A 12,419-nucleotide genomic window follows, 5' to 3' on the forward strand; every position below is an offset into this window, starting at 1 on the left:
CAAACAAAAACCCCACAACAGAACCCAAAGGTCAAATAATGACTTGGTTTTTAGGCTGAGCTACTGTTCATCTCATGCCAGCGTGGTGTATGTGCCTCATTCTTCGTTTGAAGAGTTTTTCACTGCTCTACTTTGCTTCATGAGGCTTAATTCATCCCGACCTCTCTTCCCCCATTTCTCTCCTGTCATCTGTGGTTTTTCTCTGCTATTCCTTTCCTCTGTAACGCCTTGCTGGAAAGCTCATCCCCTTCTCATTTGGAATGCAATTTCTGAGCAGTTTTTTTACTTAGATTTCATTATTCTTCCACTTTGAAAAATCTGTGCTGCTCAAAGTGATTTCCATAAATGGTTCTTTTAATATCTCACAGTTTGATCTCTCATATCTTTCCCAAATTAAAGAATCCTGGTATGTATTGTCATATAAAAACCCGAACTACCTTCTTGTCATATGAAAACCATGCTTTATCTTCGATCATTCTTGTTGCCTTCTTCCACTTACATAATAAATCCCTTTTGAGATGGGAGGACCAGGGCTACAGGCAGTATTCAAGATGGAATTGCTTTTTTTCAGCATATACTATTATCTAGTTTAGGAGTATTTTTTTACCCTCACCTGCATTTATCATCTATTTGCATTTATTAAAACCAAACTCTATCTCTTGTTCTATCATTGTCATAAGATCCTTCAGCATCTTCTTTGCAGTCAGTTTCATTATCTCACAGCAATGAGTAACGCTGTGGCCTCAGCAAACTCTTTGGAATGGATGCTACAGTTCCCTTCTGAACAGCTGAAGTCTCATTGAACAATGAGATTGTAAATGCCAATAACTGCATTTACACTGTGAAAACTGAGCTTTTTTCTTTCCTCAACTTTTAACAAGTTACTAATTCATAGAATCATAGACTCACAGAATGGTTTGTGTTGGAAAGGACCTTAAGATCATCCAATTCCAACCCCTGCCATGGGTAGGGACACCTCACACTAGACCATGTTGCCCAAGGCTCTGTCCAACCTGGCCTTGAACACTGCCAGGGTTGGAGCATTCACCACTTCCTTGGGCAACCTAATCCAGTGCCTCAGCACCCTCACAGTAAAGAACTTCTTCCTTATCTCTAACCTGAACTTCCCCTGTTTCAGTTTGAACCCATCACCCCTTGTCCTATCACTACAGTCCATGAAAACCTTTCTTTTCCTACAACAAGGTTGGTTTCTTTAAGGCCTTTGATAGTAAATTATATCAAATCAAAGTAAACCATATCAATTGGATGCCCTTAGGCCACATGATTCTGCTCAACGTTTTCAAATTGCTTAAAAAGTTGAGGCATAACCTCCAAAAGCTGAACTAACTCTTCCTTCTTGTATCATACGAAGACAGGCTGAGAAAGTTGGGGCTGTTCAGCCTAGTGAAGAGAAGCTGCGTGGAGATCTCAGAGCAGCTTCCAGTGTCTGAAGGGGGCTACAAGGATGCTGGAGAGGGACTCTACATCAGGGACTGGAGTGATAGGACAAGGGGTGATGGGTTCAAACTGAAACAGGGGTGATTTAGGTTAGGTGTAAGGAAGTTGTTCTTCCCTGTGAGGGTGCTGAGGCGCTGGCACAGGGTGCCCAGAGAAGCTGTGGCTGGCCCATCCCTACAAGCGTTCCCCCTGGCGGTGTTCAAGACCAGGTTGGACACAGGGGCTTGGAGCAACCTGCTCTAGTGGAAGGTGTCCCTGCCCATGGCAGGGGTTGGAGCTGGATGGTCCTTTCCACCCCAAACCATTCTCTGATTCTGTATTTACCAGTGTTCATGAATTCTGTTATTATTAAGGTTCATATAATAAAAATTCATCAAAACTCAATCTAAATTATACACAGGTCCCAAACTCCTCCTTCTAAAACCTTAAATAAACCATTGTCTTTGCTACTTCTTTTCAGTTCAAAGACTTTCTAGCAGTATTTTTGATCTTTATTTTAACAGCTCAACAGTTTTATATTTGTTCTTTCAGAACACTTTGTTGAGAGCTGCCAGATCTTAGAAATGGATTTAAGCTTTTTCTGATTTGAAATCCTTCAAATAACCTTTGAGCAAAACATGATTTAGAGCCCCTCTGCCTTCCTCCAGAAGAACTTGGTTCCTAAAGAGACAGGTATCAGTAGCACATGACCATGAATTCAACAACACCCTGTACAACTCTTCAGGATTACAGAATACTGACAAACACAAGCAAACCAACCTCGAGTTTGTACTGTGGGGCTGTCATGTGTAACTAGGGATTGTAAACTGTCATCTTCCTCCTGAAGTAGTGATTAATATTGTCATGTATGACACATATGAAATGGCTGTTTTATTTAAGTAAAGAAGCAAGTTTCAAGTTCCTATTAGTTATGCTCACACTTCAAAAATAAATACAAGCAGTAATGTTAACACACTTCCAAACACTGGTACACAGTTTCTCAAAGCCAGGAGGAAGAAGTAACAATAGGATTTAGCAAGTGCTCTTGCATGCAGCATGGAAGAAAATAAATCAAAGACAATAAAACCCAAACCCCAAACCTTCTGTTTTCTGACTAGAAGTAGTAGCTGAAGTCCTGAGTGGCAGGAGTGGAGGAAAAGGTCCTAAAACACTCCTCTACCTACTTCCATCAACTAAAGTTGTTGGGCTACATTTTTACCTGACTTAATAAGATTCTCTCTTTACAGTGTATGTTCACTGCTTCAGTCTTCAGACATTTGAAGATTGTCAGCATTTAGGAAGAATGATTTGACAAGATCATGATTTGATCTCTTCAAAGTAAAATGGAGTTGAAAGAGCAGTTTTGGGGCTTGGTTACACAGCACATACAAGATCTGCAGCGTAACTTACTCTACTGGCCCGCTCTTCTACTTGTCTGCAAGTGCTACAAATCTCTGCGAAGTTTTAAGTGGCCCCTCTCAGTGTTTTTTTGAGGTGTTTTCTCCACTATAGGGAGAGCAACTGCAATACTGTTAATATTTTAGTTACACAAAGTAGTCGAGCTCGTGAAGCACCTTGTTTCCCCTCACAATTCAGCTCACTTAAGTGGGCAGAAGACAAACCCCATGGGAAGAGAGAGGAATGAACAGATTCACTTGGCCATATGGTCTAACTGCACAACAAGTTGCCTTCCTAGCAGCTGCTCTGCGAAAAACACTCTGAGGTCTCGCACAACAAACCCTTGTCTATTCATTGCCATCCTACAAGATGTTGCAGGAACAGACCCCACAAGTACTGAAATGTTTGTATGAAACCAGCAGACACTGATAATGGCAAATTACTACTCCAAAATCTTACCTGGCTTTGCCAGCATGTAGGAAGAGCTGGACAGAAGACCTCAGCACTTACCAATGCAGGATACAAGACGTTGTTATTAAACAGTGGTTGCAGTTCATTTTATAAACAGAGGTGTACTGATGTCACACAAGGCTAGAATAAATATGATTAATATAAAAGTAAACTATTTTCTGGTGGAAATTAATAATTGGATCTTTCCTACTGGAAAATAGACAAAATTTCTGCACTGGAAAGACTGTTAAGCTCAAAGGTTAAAATTCACAGTTTCGTATCAGTAGAAAAGGAGCAAGTTTTTGTTTGGTGTCTATTTCACTGCCAGCAATGAAATAGGTTCCTGAGCCTCAGGCCATCTGCCTGCCTTCAGTCAGCTTCCTCATCGCTGGGTTTCTCTTCTGAATCATCACTTTCATACTCCTCATCCTCATAGCCAAAAGCACCCTCATCTTCAGGGTCAGACTGACCTTCCTCTTCATGCTCATGGGGCTGGTCAGACCGAGAGCTGGGTCTTGACTGATCATCATCCTCTTCCTGGGAATGGCTGAGTGACCGGCCTGCCTTTGCCTTTGCTTCCGCTTCTTCCTCTCCCTCCTCCTCCTCTTCTTCTTCATGGTGCTGGTCAGAGGTGGGGCTCAGCTCAGCTGCCCCTGCATGGCAAGGCTCATGAGCATAAGGGCTGGCTCTCGCCTCTTCCTCATCCTCCACCTCACTGGACTGGCCATCCTGGGTAGGGATCTTGACACCTTTTCTGTTCTCCTCCTCCTCCTCCCAGGAGTGCTCAGACCGAGGACTGCTGTCAGCTGCTTCCTCAAAGGATTCCTTTTCCTTCACTTTATCCTTGATGACTCTGAAAAGACAATTTGCATGTGTGATTTTACTTGCAGGTAAGATTCCCTCCAGCAGGTTTTAAACAACCTTCAGGTAATCTAGGACAAATCCTGGTAGTCTTGGCTGGGGTGGAAACGGGGAAGGAAAAGGGAAGGGAGGGACACTAAAGTCTGCTTTTATGGTAGAAAATAACTCAACAGTATTGCTTAGATATTTCAATTCTTTCATTTATGCTTTCTTTTGTATCATAACACCTAATGGATATTGATAAGTGGGTTTTGTAAGACTTACTTTAACAATTCAGTGAAGGTAACGCAGAATGAAGTGACTTACTAGCAACCTGCCAGAGTTTTTGGTGAAAGAAATAAATAAAGAAGGTTTTTCTTCTGTTTTCTTTGAAGGACATTACAGAACATATCCAGTGATCTCCTATGTTTTATGAAATCACATTTAATTCAGGTAAAACAACAGAAGATACATACTAATGCTAAGTACAGTCAGGTGGTTACACAGGAAATACTACAAATAAGTAAAACAAAGAGAGAAACCTACACATCAAAAATTACTTTCTATTTACTAGGTAGGGGGAAGCCTTCAGTAATCTCTACCTTTCTCTGGCATCAGTGGAGTAATTAAAATCTTCAGCACTGGAGTATTGTAGTAATTTAGTTGTTTGTCCTTTCCTCGAAACAAACTCTGGGCATATCCCCAGTGCTCTCAGTCTGTTAGAATAATGCTTTTCTGCAGCTATTCTGGCATTTTGCTGTAGGAAAACCACAATGGTTATGTGTTATCTAAATGCATTCAATGCCTGTCTTTTGATACTTTATTTACAGTAATATTCCATTTCATTAATTGCATCTGGCAAGTGGAATGAATATACACTGTAGGTTAAGAATGGCAAAGCAATGCTTGGAAACTTTACACCAGATCTTCCTTTTTTGTACTAGTTTAGGTCTGGTTTACTCCTTGTGCCCACTGGCTAATGAAGAGCTTTATATTCTCTATAGAGCTCTTGAGGGAGGAGTGAGAAGATGCGGCCATGTAGAAGAAATGCCCTAAACCAGCAGTATTCACCTTACAGTGCTACTTAACAGATTACACACGTGTACCTCTGCTTTCTGAAACTGAGGGTGTAATTCTGTTCCACCAGGTAAGATCTGAGTGAGGAGGACTTGTTCTCCAACCTACATGGATGCTCCTGCCACGTAACCCAGGAAACCCACACAGACAGAAGGGACAAGGGAACCACTGATTTATGACGTGCTGCCTCTCTGGGTATGGAAACAGGTCAGAGACCACACTACCAGCAGGTGGTTGTAATGAAATAGAGAGAGAAAAATCTACACTGCAGCTGAGCTTTATAGTAGACACTTAATACCTGAATTCCCTCATCACTTCTTTCCCAACTTAAAACCCTTGCATTTCTTTCTGTCATTTTTTGTTGTGTTTAAAGTTACTCGTGTTGTAACTGAATTGGACATGTCTACAACAGCCATCTCAGTTCCCTGGGCAAGCAAGTCATGAGTGCTTAGTCCCAAAAATTAGTCATATTTATATGCAGCTGAGGCAACAGTGATTAGAACGGACAAATACAGGTCTGAAAGGTATTTTTCAGGTATCTTCTAAAAATGTTTGACTACAAATGTCTTCTGCAGTATCTGAAGATGCGATTAAGAAGTAACACAGAAGCAAGACAACCTGAGTGACTCTTTCAAAAAGCAATGGCCTTTGTTTTACTCTTTCTTCCATTTCTTGCAACTCTTGCAGATATTCTTGCATTCTCTGCTTCTCATAATTCCTAAGGGAAATAGAGTACAAGAGAAATGATTAGTAATTTCTAATACAAGAAGTCATTTTCTACAGCAGCTCAACTGCTCGTAACAAACTAAATGTTCTCCTACTTAAAGGTACATAAAAAGTGAGTTATTTTATGGTGGTTACAGGGTCTGAGGTGTATTGTCTCATTTCACAGCAACTGCTTGTCTGTAAGTACTGAACAAAACTGGCTGGGATGTCGTCGCTTTGGATAAGCAGAGAGAGGTCCTGGCTAGTGAGGTTAAATAGAGGCTGTCTCAGTTTGGATTCTTCAGGTTATTTGGGATACTTAAGTTTTTTAAATGCTGATTTCATACAGATATTGTTTGTTCAAAGCAATATTAAGCAGAATGCACCATAGGAAATTAGTACCATTAAACAAAAATCAGTACTTTAAGGTAAAAGTTTGATGGTAGAAAGAAACTCGTTACTTTTCCAGTCTATCTCACAAGAGGGGCAGCCACATTCTGGATCATAGAATCTGGTTTGTGTCAGAAGGGACCATCAGTTCCAACCCCCTGCCACGGGCAGGGACACCTTCCACTAGAGCAGGTTGCTCCAAGCCCCCGTGTTCAACCTGGCCTTGAACACTGCCACGGATGGGGCAGCCACAGCTTCTCTGGGCACCCTGTGCCAGTGCCTTCATAGGACGGTATTTTCCTAGTTGGTTTGTCAAGGGCCCAGTCAGTGCAGCAGGATGATGAAATACCTCAGATCATAGCAAGCACCAGATAATCCAGGTAATGGGCTGTAATCCTTGGTGCGTGGCAAAGACACCTCTTTGTGGTGTTGGCTCTGTACTGGGCCAGCGCCAGCATTACCAGGTCAGACACTTAAGGTCAAGTATGAGATCTATGGCACACTGACACTTGCGTCTCCTGCTGCCTCCTTCCCTTACCATCCTCTGAACTTCTGCAGTATAGCTGTGCATTAAAGCAAGTTATTCACCACTTGGAGGGGGTGAACGTCATTGTTGCTATTTGCTTGCTCTCTCAGGCAGCTTTCTACAAACCCAATTATCTGTTAGAAGAGCACTTACATTAATGTACCTTATTACCCAGCCTATGCTGAAAAAAGCATTATCAAGTTAAGCACTTGCACCAGCCTTAATGCATCAGCACTAGGGGAGGAATCGTGCTTTGTAACAGCATAATTTTATGTGCAGACAAGAATTAAGCACGAGTGTTTTACAATACGCCTCAAATCTGATTAAGCTGAAGACTGTAATGTCAAGTTTGCTGTCGAATGAACTCAGATCACATCTTGTAAACACACCCACTGCCTCTCTTGATTCTCCACCTTGCTGCTGTAACTCAGGTTGCTTTCTGCTTCTGTCCTAGAGTCAGCAGATCATCTACCCAAGCACAATGACATTATAAAGCTCCTGTAACTAACAGTACCTGCTGGTCACGTTACAAAAGCAACTGTGCTTGAGCTCTGACTCTTAACAGTCAGAAGACACTGCCCTCTTTGACCTGCATCTCTACCACTGCTGCTCTGCTGCCCACGACCCTGTGTAAGTCCTGCTTCTGCCCATGTGTGCTTTGACTAAAGGCCTTACCTCCACCCTCATTGCAGAAAGATCTCTGGCCTGGACTGACCATAATCTGAACATCTTAAGGTTCAGTATGGTAACTCTGAAGTTGCTAGTCCAAGCTATGAATCTCATGATCAGGCCTATCTCATGATCATTCATGAGTGGAAGGTGTCCCTCCTCATGGCAGGGGTTGGAACTGGATGATCTTAAGGTCCCTTCTAACCCAAACCATTCCATGATTCACCCTTGTACTGTTTTGCCCTATCACTGTCAGTTACTGGCTATTTGCCTGATTACTGGAAATCAGGATTCACAGACACTGTCCAAGGATCCTGCCTATGCACGAAGCAACATGGGCAGCACAGTCAGTACCTCTCACTGTCACCATGTAACACCACCTTAAATGGCTGATACTGCTGCAGTGCCGTGCGCCAGGAGAGATGATAAACCTCACTAGAGACTCATTCAAACAGGACTCATTTTGGGGGTTTATTTTCTAGGATTAAAAAGAACAAGAAACAGAAATGAAAAGCAGAAACAGGAGGTCAAGCAGCAATTCTGGAGTCAGATGAGCACCAGGGAGCTGGAGCCATCCAGACTGCCTGCTTACAGCACACTGAGAAGGCCCTGGTGCTTATTCCTTGAGTACTACTTTTCCTCAAAGCTTACAGAAACAGCCTTTGAGTCTGTATCTCTACTACAGGTAACTCTGGATCCCATTCCCCCTAAGCACCAGCAGCTTCTGGGATAGCTGCTGACACATGTGCTAAGTTGAAATAATATTCCTGCTGTAACATTCCCTTTTAAGTGGGGACCTGCTGGGACAAAGTGGTGAATTGTGACTTGTTCATTACCCTACAACACAGCGCACACCAAAGTTGTACCAGCACCTGACAATCCTGCAGTACAAGGACATTCTGTAAGTACTCTTTTCCTTTTCCTTTTGATTTACTGAAGTTTTTCCTCTTTAGTTGATCTGGCAATTGAGAAAACACAGGAATCTCCTGTTACCTGATCTGTAATACTATAAAGATCAAAATCATGAGGACAGGCATAAATTTCCCAGCTGGAATACTACATTTGGCCACTTGTTTTACTAGCTGCTTGTAGTGTATGATGTAGCAAATGTGCAGTCACACAGACTTGGACTATGCTATATTTTACATTGTATGTCTCTCATACAATGTAGAATGAGAGCTTCAGGATCAGGTGAATGCAAGAAGATACCTGAATGTTCTTAATTTGGATTTAGACACCTGAGCAAGGCTCTGATGGGGATCATTGGCCTCAGCCCGAGTGGTTACAATTTTCTGGAGTCTTTTTGTTCTTTGTTTCTGCTTTGTTCTGGTCCTTTTCTGTTGTTCTTCCAGCTTTCTCTTTTCCTCAAGTGAACTCCTGGTGGAAACATAAACTAAGGCTGAATTCATTTTGAACCAAGAGAAGGACTTCAAAGGAAGCTTTGGCAAAGAGAAGAGCAGGGGGAAGACAGGGTGGGTGTAGGACGACACAAGGTATGTGCCATTTTAAGGCAGTCAGGGGTATCCTGGGAAGCAGCAGGCATTTCTCCCTTCCCTGTGCACACGCTGAGAAAAATGCACTCCTGTGTCTTTAACAATCATAAAATACTTAAACACAGAAATTAATATTGAAGTTGTCTATCAGAATTAAGCCCTTATATGACTATACATCAAGACCTATATCCACTGCATGGAAGGATTAACTACATCTATAGACAGACAAAACAAGAGTGCACTTAAAGTGCATCCAGAATGTAGAGCACCACTGCAGTAGTCACCTTATGGCGTGTAGCCGCCGTCTGGTGGATTCTGTGGCTTTTGGTGATTTAGATCCTCCAAAATGTGAATTTGCCCTCGAATGTCTCATCTGGGGTTTACGTCTCGGAGAGACATATGGCCAGCGTGTTTCTTTCAGCTTTTCTTCATCTGCTTCAATGTCCTGCAATATCTTCCCCTTGTTTGAAGGAATACACGGAGTACGAAGACCAAAAGGTTCACAGACTGTCAGGTGCTTCACTTGTTTCTGCTGCAGGAGCCGCTGCTGAAATCTCTGGTGCAGCAGTTCAAAGTCTGGAACACTTGATTTGAGCCGGGGTTTACGCTCCGTCTGCTTTGGTTCACTGCACTTGGGTTTCTTCTTTTTACTGGTGTCTTTTAACGCCAGCCTGCTGTTGGGGAGAGACGAATTACGCAGCAGCTCCTCAGCTCGCATTCTGATCCTGATCTCCCTGTAGAGCTCCTCCTCCTTCAGCTTGTCATTAACAGCCGGGCTATAAACACATCTAGGAACTGGTTTTGCTTTGAACAGTCCTGGTTTCTTTTCAGGTGCAGAAAGGTCTCTCAGCTGCATTTTCCTCATCTCATTCCTTTGCTTCTCTCGCTCAATGAATTTAAACGGCTTCTGAGAAGCCAAGAGCTGGAGCCTGCTTCTCTCTTTCACAGACCTCCTGCGTTCCTCATTGCGCCGCACGATTTCATGGTAGAGCGGCAGGAAGACAGCAGCGGGCACCGGGTTAGCTCGGAACTGCTTCTGACACTCTGCTTCCTCCTCCAGCCGCTTCCTCAGTAAGTGGTTTTCCATTTCAACCAGTGACTTCGACTTGATGTTCTGCTCTTTTTTCCTGGCTTCTCTGATAGTCATCTGGAAGGGCTTGGGCACCGTCACTCTGGGTGACCATGCTTTCTGCTTCTTCCCTGCGGTTCTGCAGGCGGGTGAGCTGGGTTTGGTGCGAGGGATATAATCTTCCACAGAGAACCCATCCCACATTTTTTCAATCCGTTGCTTGGCAAATGCAGATGATGGAGTTTCATTCCTGTTTTCTTCAAAGGCTAATTCTCTGTCGGACACATCGGATATACTTGAGCTTAAGGGATCGCTTAAGTCAGAGTCTGAAAAGGATTTGTGCAGATGCAGAGGCTCATACGAGCTCTTCTCCCAAGTTGGCCTTTAAAAGAGGGAAGAAAAAGGTGTTTTGATCCAGCCCAACACTGGTACAAAGGCAGTAACTTCCACTGCAAGGTATCATCATTAGAAACAAAAATGAATGGTGCTGGCGGGGAAGAGGGAATGGGAAGAGAAGGGAAAAGAGAAGCACATGGGGCACTCAGGCCTGATGATAGATTTCAGTCAGCACTTCTTAAGGAAAGGCACCATGCTTTGCTAAACATGCTGCCCAGCCTCTGCTGCACACACACGTGTAACTCTCACAGCCCTTTAGCACGGTGGACAAGCATTTTTAATAATAAAACTAACTTCTCTGTGTTATGCTTAGAGGAAATGGGGAGAGTAACACCTTCCAGCCCCAGAAAACAAAACCCAACCTGCTGATTTAGAGATGCCTGCAAAGCATTTCACCACAGAATCACAGCATCGTTTGGGTTGGAAGAGACCTTAAAGCTCATCCAGTTCCAACCCCCTGCCACAGGCAGGGACACCTTCCACTAGACCTTCAGATAAAAGGCACCACCAAACTTACCTACAGCACATCCCAGCAGCAGCATTTTTCTTGCCCAAGGGTTGCTCTCTCTTCAAATACAGCTTATTCCGATACATACTTTCCAGCCTGGCCATGGTCTCCAAGTGGGCATTCTTCAGCTCCTCCAGCTTCAAGTAATACTCTTGGTTTGAATGGTGCATTTTGGAAACGTCTATCTGCTTGTCACAGTCTCCATTTAGAGGCAGGGGCTGCTCTCTGTTGGTGCTTGAATCCAAATCAAACCCATCCTACAAGAGAGATGTTTGCAAAGCATTCTGATTGTTAGAAGAAAGGGGAACAAGGTTCTTAATGTTGCTTTAGCCTAATTATATCTAAGGAATAATGCAGTAACACCAAACAGAGATACCAGGGTACAAATGTTAACGCAATTACATGGAATAATCTTATTGTGTGATAATTTATATCCTACGGGTCCTACTTAGTGCATGTGAAATTCCTAAGTCTGTCCTGTAATCACTAGATTTATACCCGGAAATACAATCAAACCAGTTTAACTGTTTTGTAAATTGTAATTTTACCTTTGATCACTGTGCAGCTCTAGAGAAGCCTTCATTTAAAAGCAAACAAACCCACAGCAGAACCTTCCCTGCCTCCCATTCCCATAAGCATTCTAAAAACCAGCCATCTGGTATTTTGTGTACAAATGTTTACTCCCCTTTCCATAACTTGCTCTGAAACAACAGCGATTCATAGAACCATAGAATGGTTTGTGTTGGAAAGGACCTTCAGATCATCCAGTTCCAACCCCCTGCCATGGGCAGGGACACCTCACACTAAACCATGTCACCCGAGGCTCTGTCCAACCTGGCCTTGAACACTGTCAGGGATGGAGCATTCACCACTTCTCTGGGCAATCCTGCTTACACAAGTTACAGAACTCATTAAAACCACATTACAAAGACTCCCTTTGTCATCCTTAAGCACAATGTTTTAAGAAATTCCAGGACAATTTCTCCATCCAAAATTAGAATAATACTTTTCCACATGGAGATATTTTAATAAGCTTTGACCTTCCAACAAAACATCTCGTTTATGTTTTGTCAGGTTTTCACTGCAAAACTCTCCAACCCGTTTTCCCCCAGCACCGTGGCCTAATGCAACATGATCAAGGAAGCGAGTTTAAAAAGCCGTTACAGAAAGGCACCATCCGCCTCCTCCCGACCCCGTCGCGTATAAACCTCCCGGGTCCCCCCTCGATCCGCAGAGCGATCCCAGGCTCTTCCCGGAGTGGGGCATCACCAGTTCTAAGCCGCCCCAAGCTCATTAAGGGATTGGCGCTGCACAGGCGGGACCAGCTGCCGGTGTTTGTGCCTGTGTCTGTGCCGCACGCCACTGCCAGGAGGTACAAAAGGCTCCCGTGGCTCCGGCGCAGCACCACCGGTGCACGGCGGGTTAAGGCGAGCCCCTCACCCGGCCTCCCTCGTCCCCCCC

At 43.6% G+C, this 12,419-nt stretch overlaps 1 protein-coding gene across 1 annotated transcript; it reads right to left on the minus strand.

Moving 5' to 3' along the window:
- Positions 1 to 3,654: 3,654 nt before the first annotated feature.
- Positions 3,655 to 11,149, minus strand: FAM161A (family with sequence similarity 161, member A). The gene is made up of 6 exons (XM_010014793.1): positions 10,968 to 11,149; positions 9,270 to 10,436; positions 8,702 to 8,869; positions 5,821 to 5,920; positions 4,728 to 4,882; positions 3,655 to 4,138 (listed from the first exon to the last, which is right to left on the minus strand). Exons 1-6 carry the CDS (start codon positions 11,126 to 11,128, stop codon positions 3,655 to 3,657), a joined length of 2,235 nt encoding a protein of 744 aa, XP_010013095.1. The 5' UTR covers positions 11,129 to 11,149.
- Between the last annotated feature and the right edge of the window lie 1,270 nt (positions 11,150 to 12,419).

Source organism: Nestor notabilis, unplaced genomic scaffold (genome assembly GCF_000696875.1).
Source record: "Nestor notabilis isolate BGI_N333 unplaced genomic scaffold, ASM69687v1 scaffold15175, whole genome shotgun sequence".
NCBI classification, from domain to species: Eukaryota; Metazoa; Chordata; class Aves; order Psittaciformes; family Psittacidae; genus Nestor; species Nestor notabilis.

Excerpts from the sequence above, each read along its gene's own strand:
- FAM161A (XM_010014793.1), bottom strand. The coding sequence starts at position 11,128 with ATGCACCATTCAAACCAAGAGTATTACTTGAAGCTGGAGGAGCTGAAG. Across the intron at positions 5,921-8,701 it reads TCCAAATTAAGAACATTCAG|GAATTATGAGAAGCAGAGAA; the intron begins GTATCTTCTTGC and ends TATTTCCCTTAG. Across the intron at positions 4,139-4,727 it reads TCCACTGATGCCAGAGAAAG|AGTCATCAAGGATAAAGTGA; the intron begins GTAGAGATTACT and ends TTGTCTTTTCAG.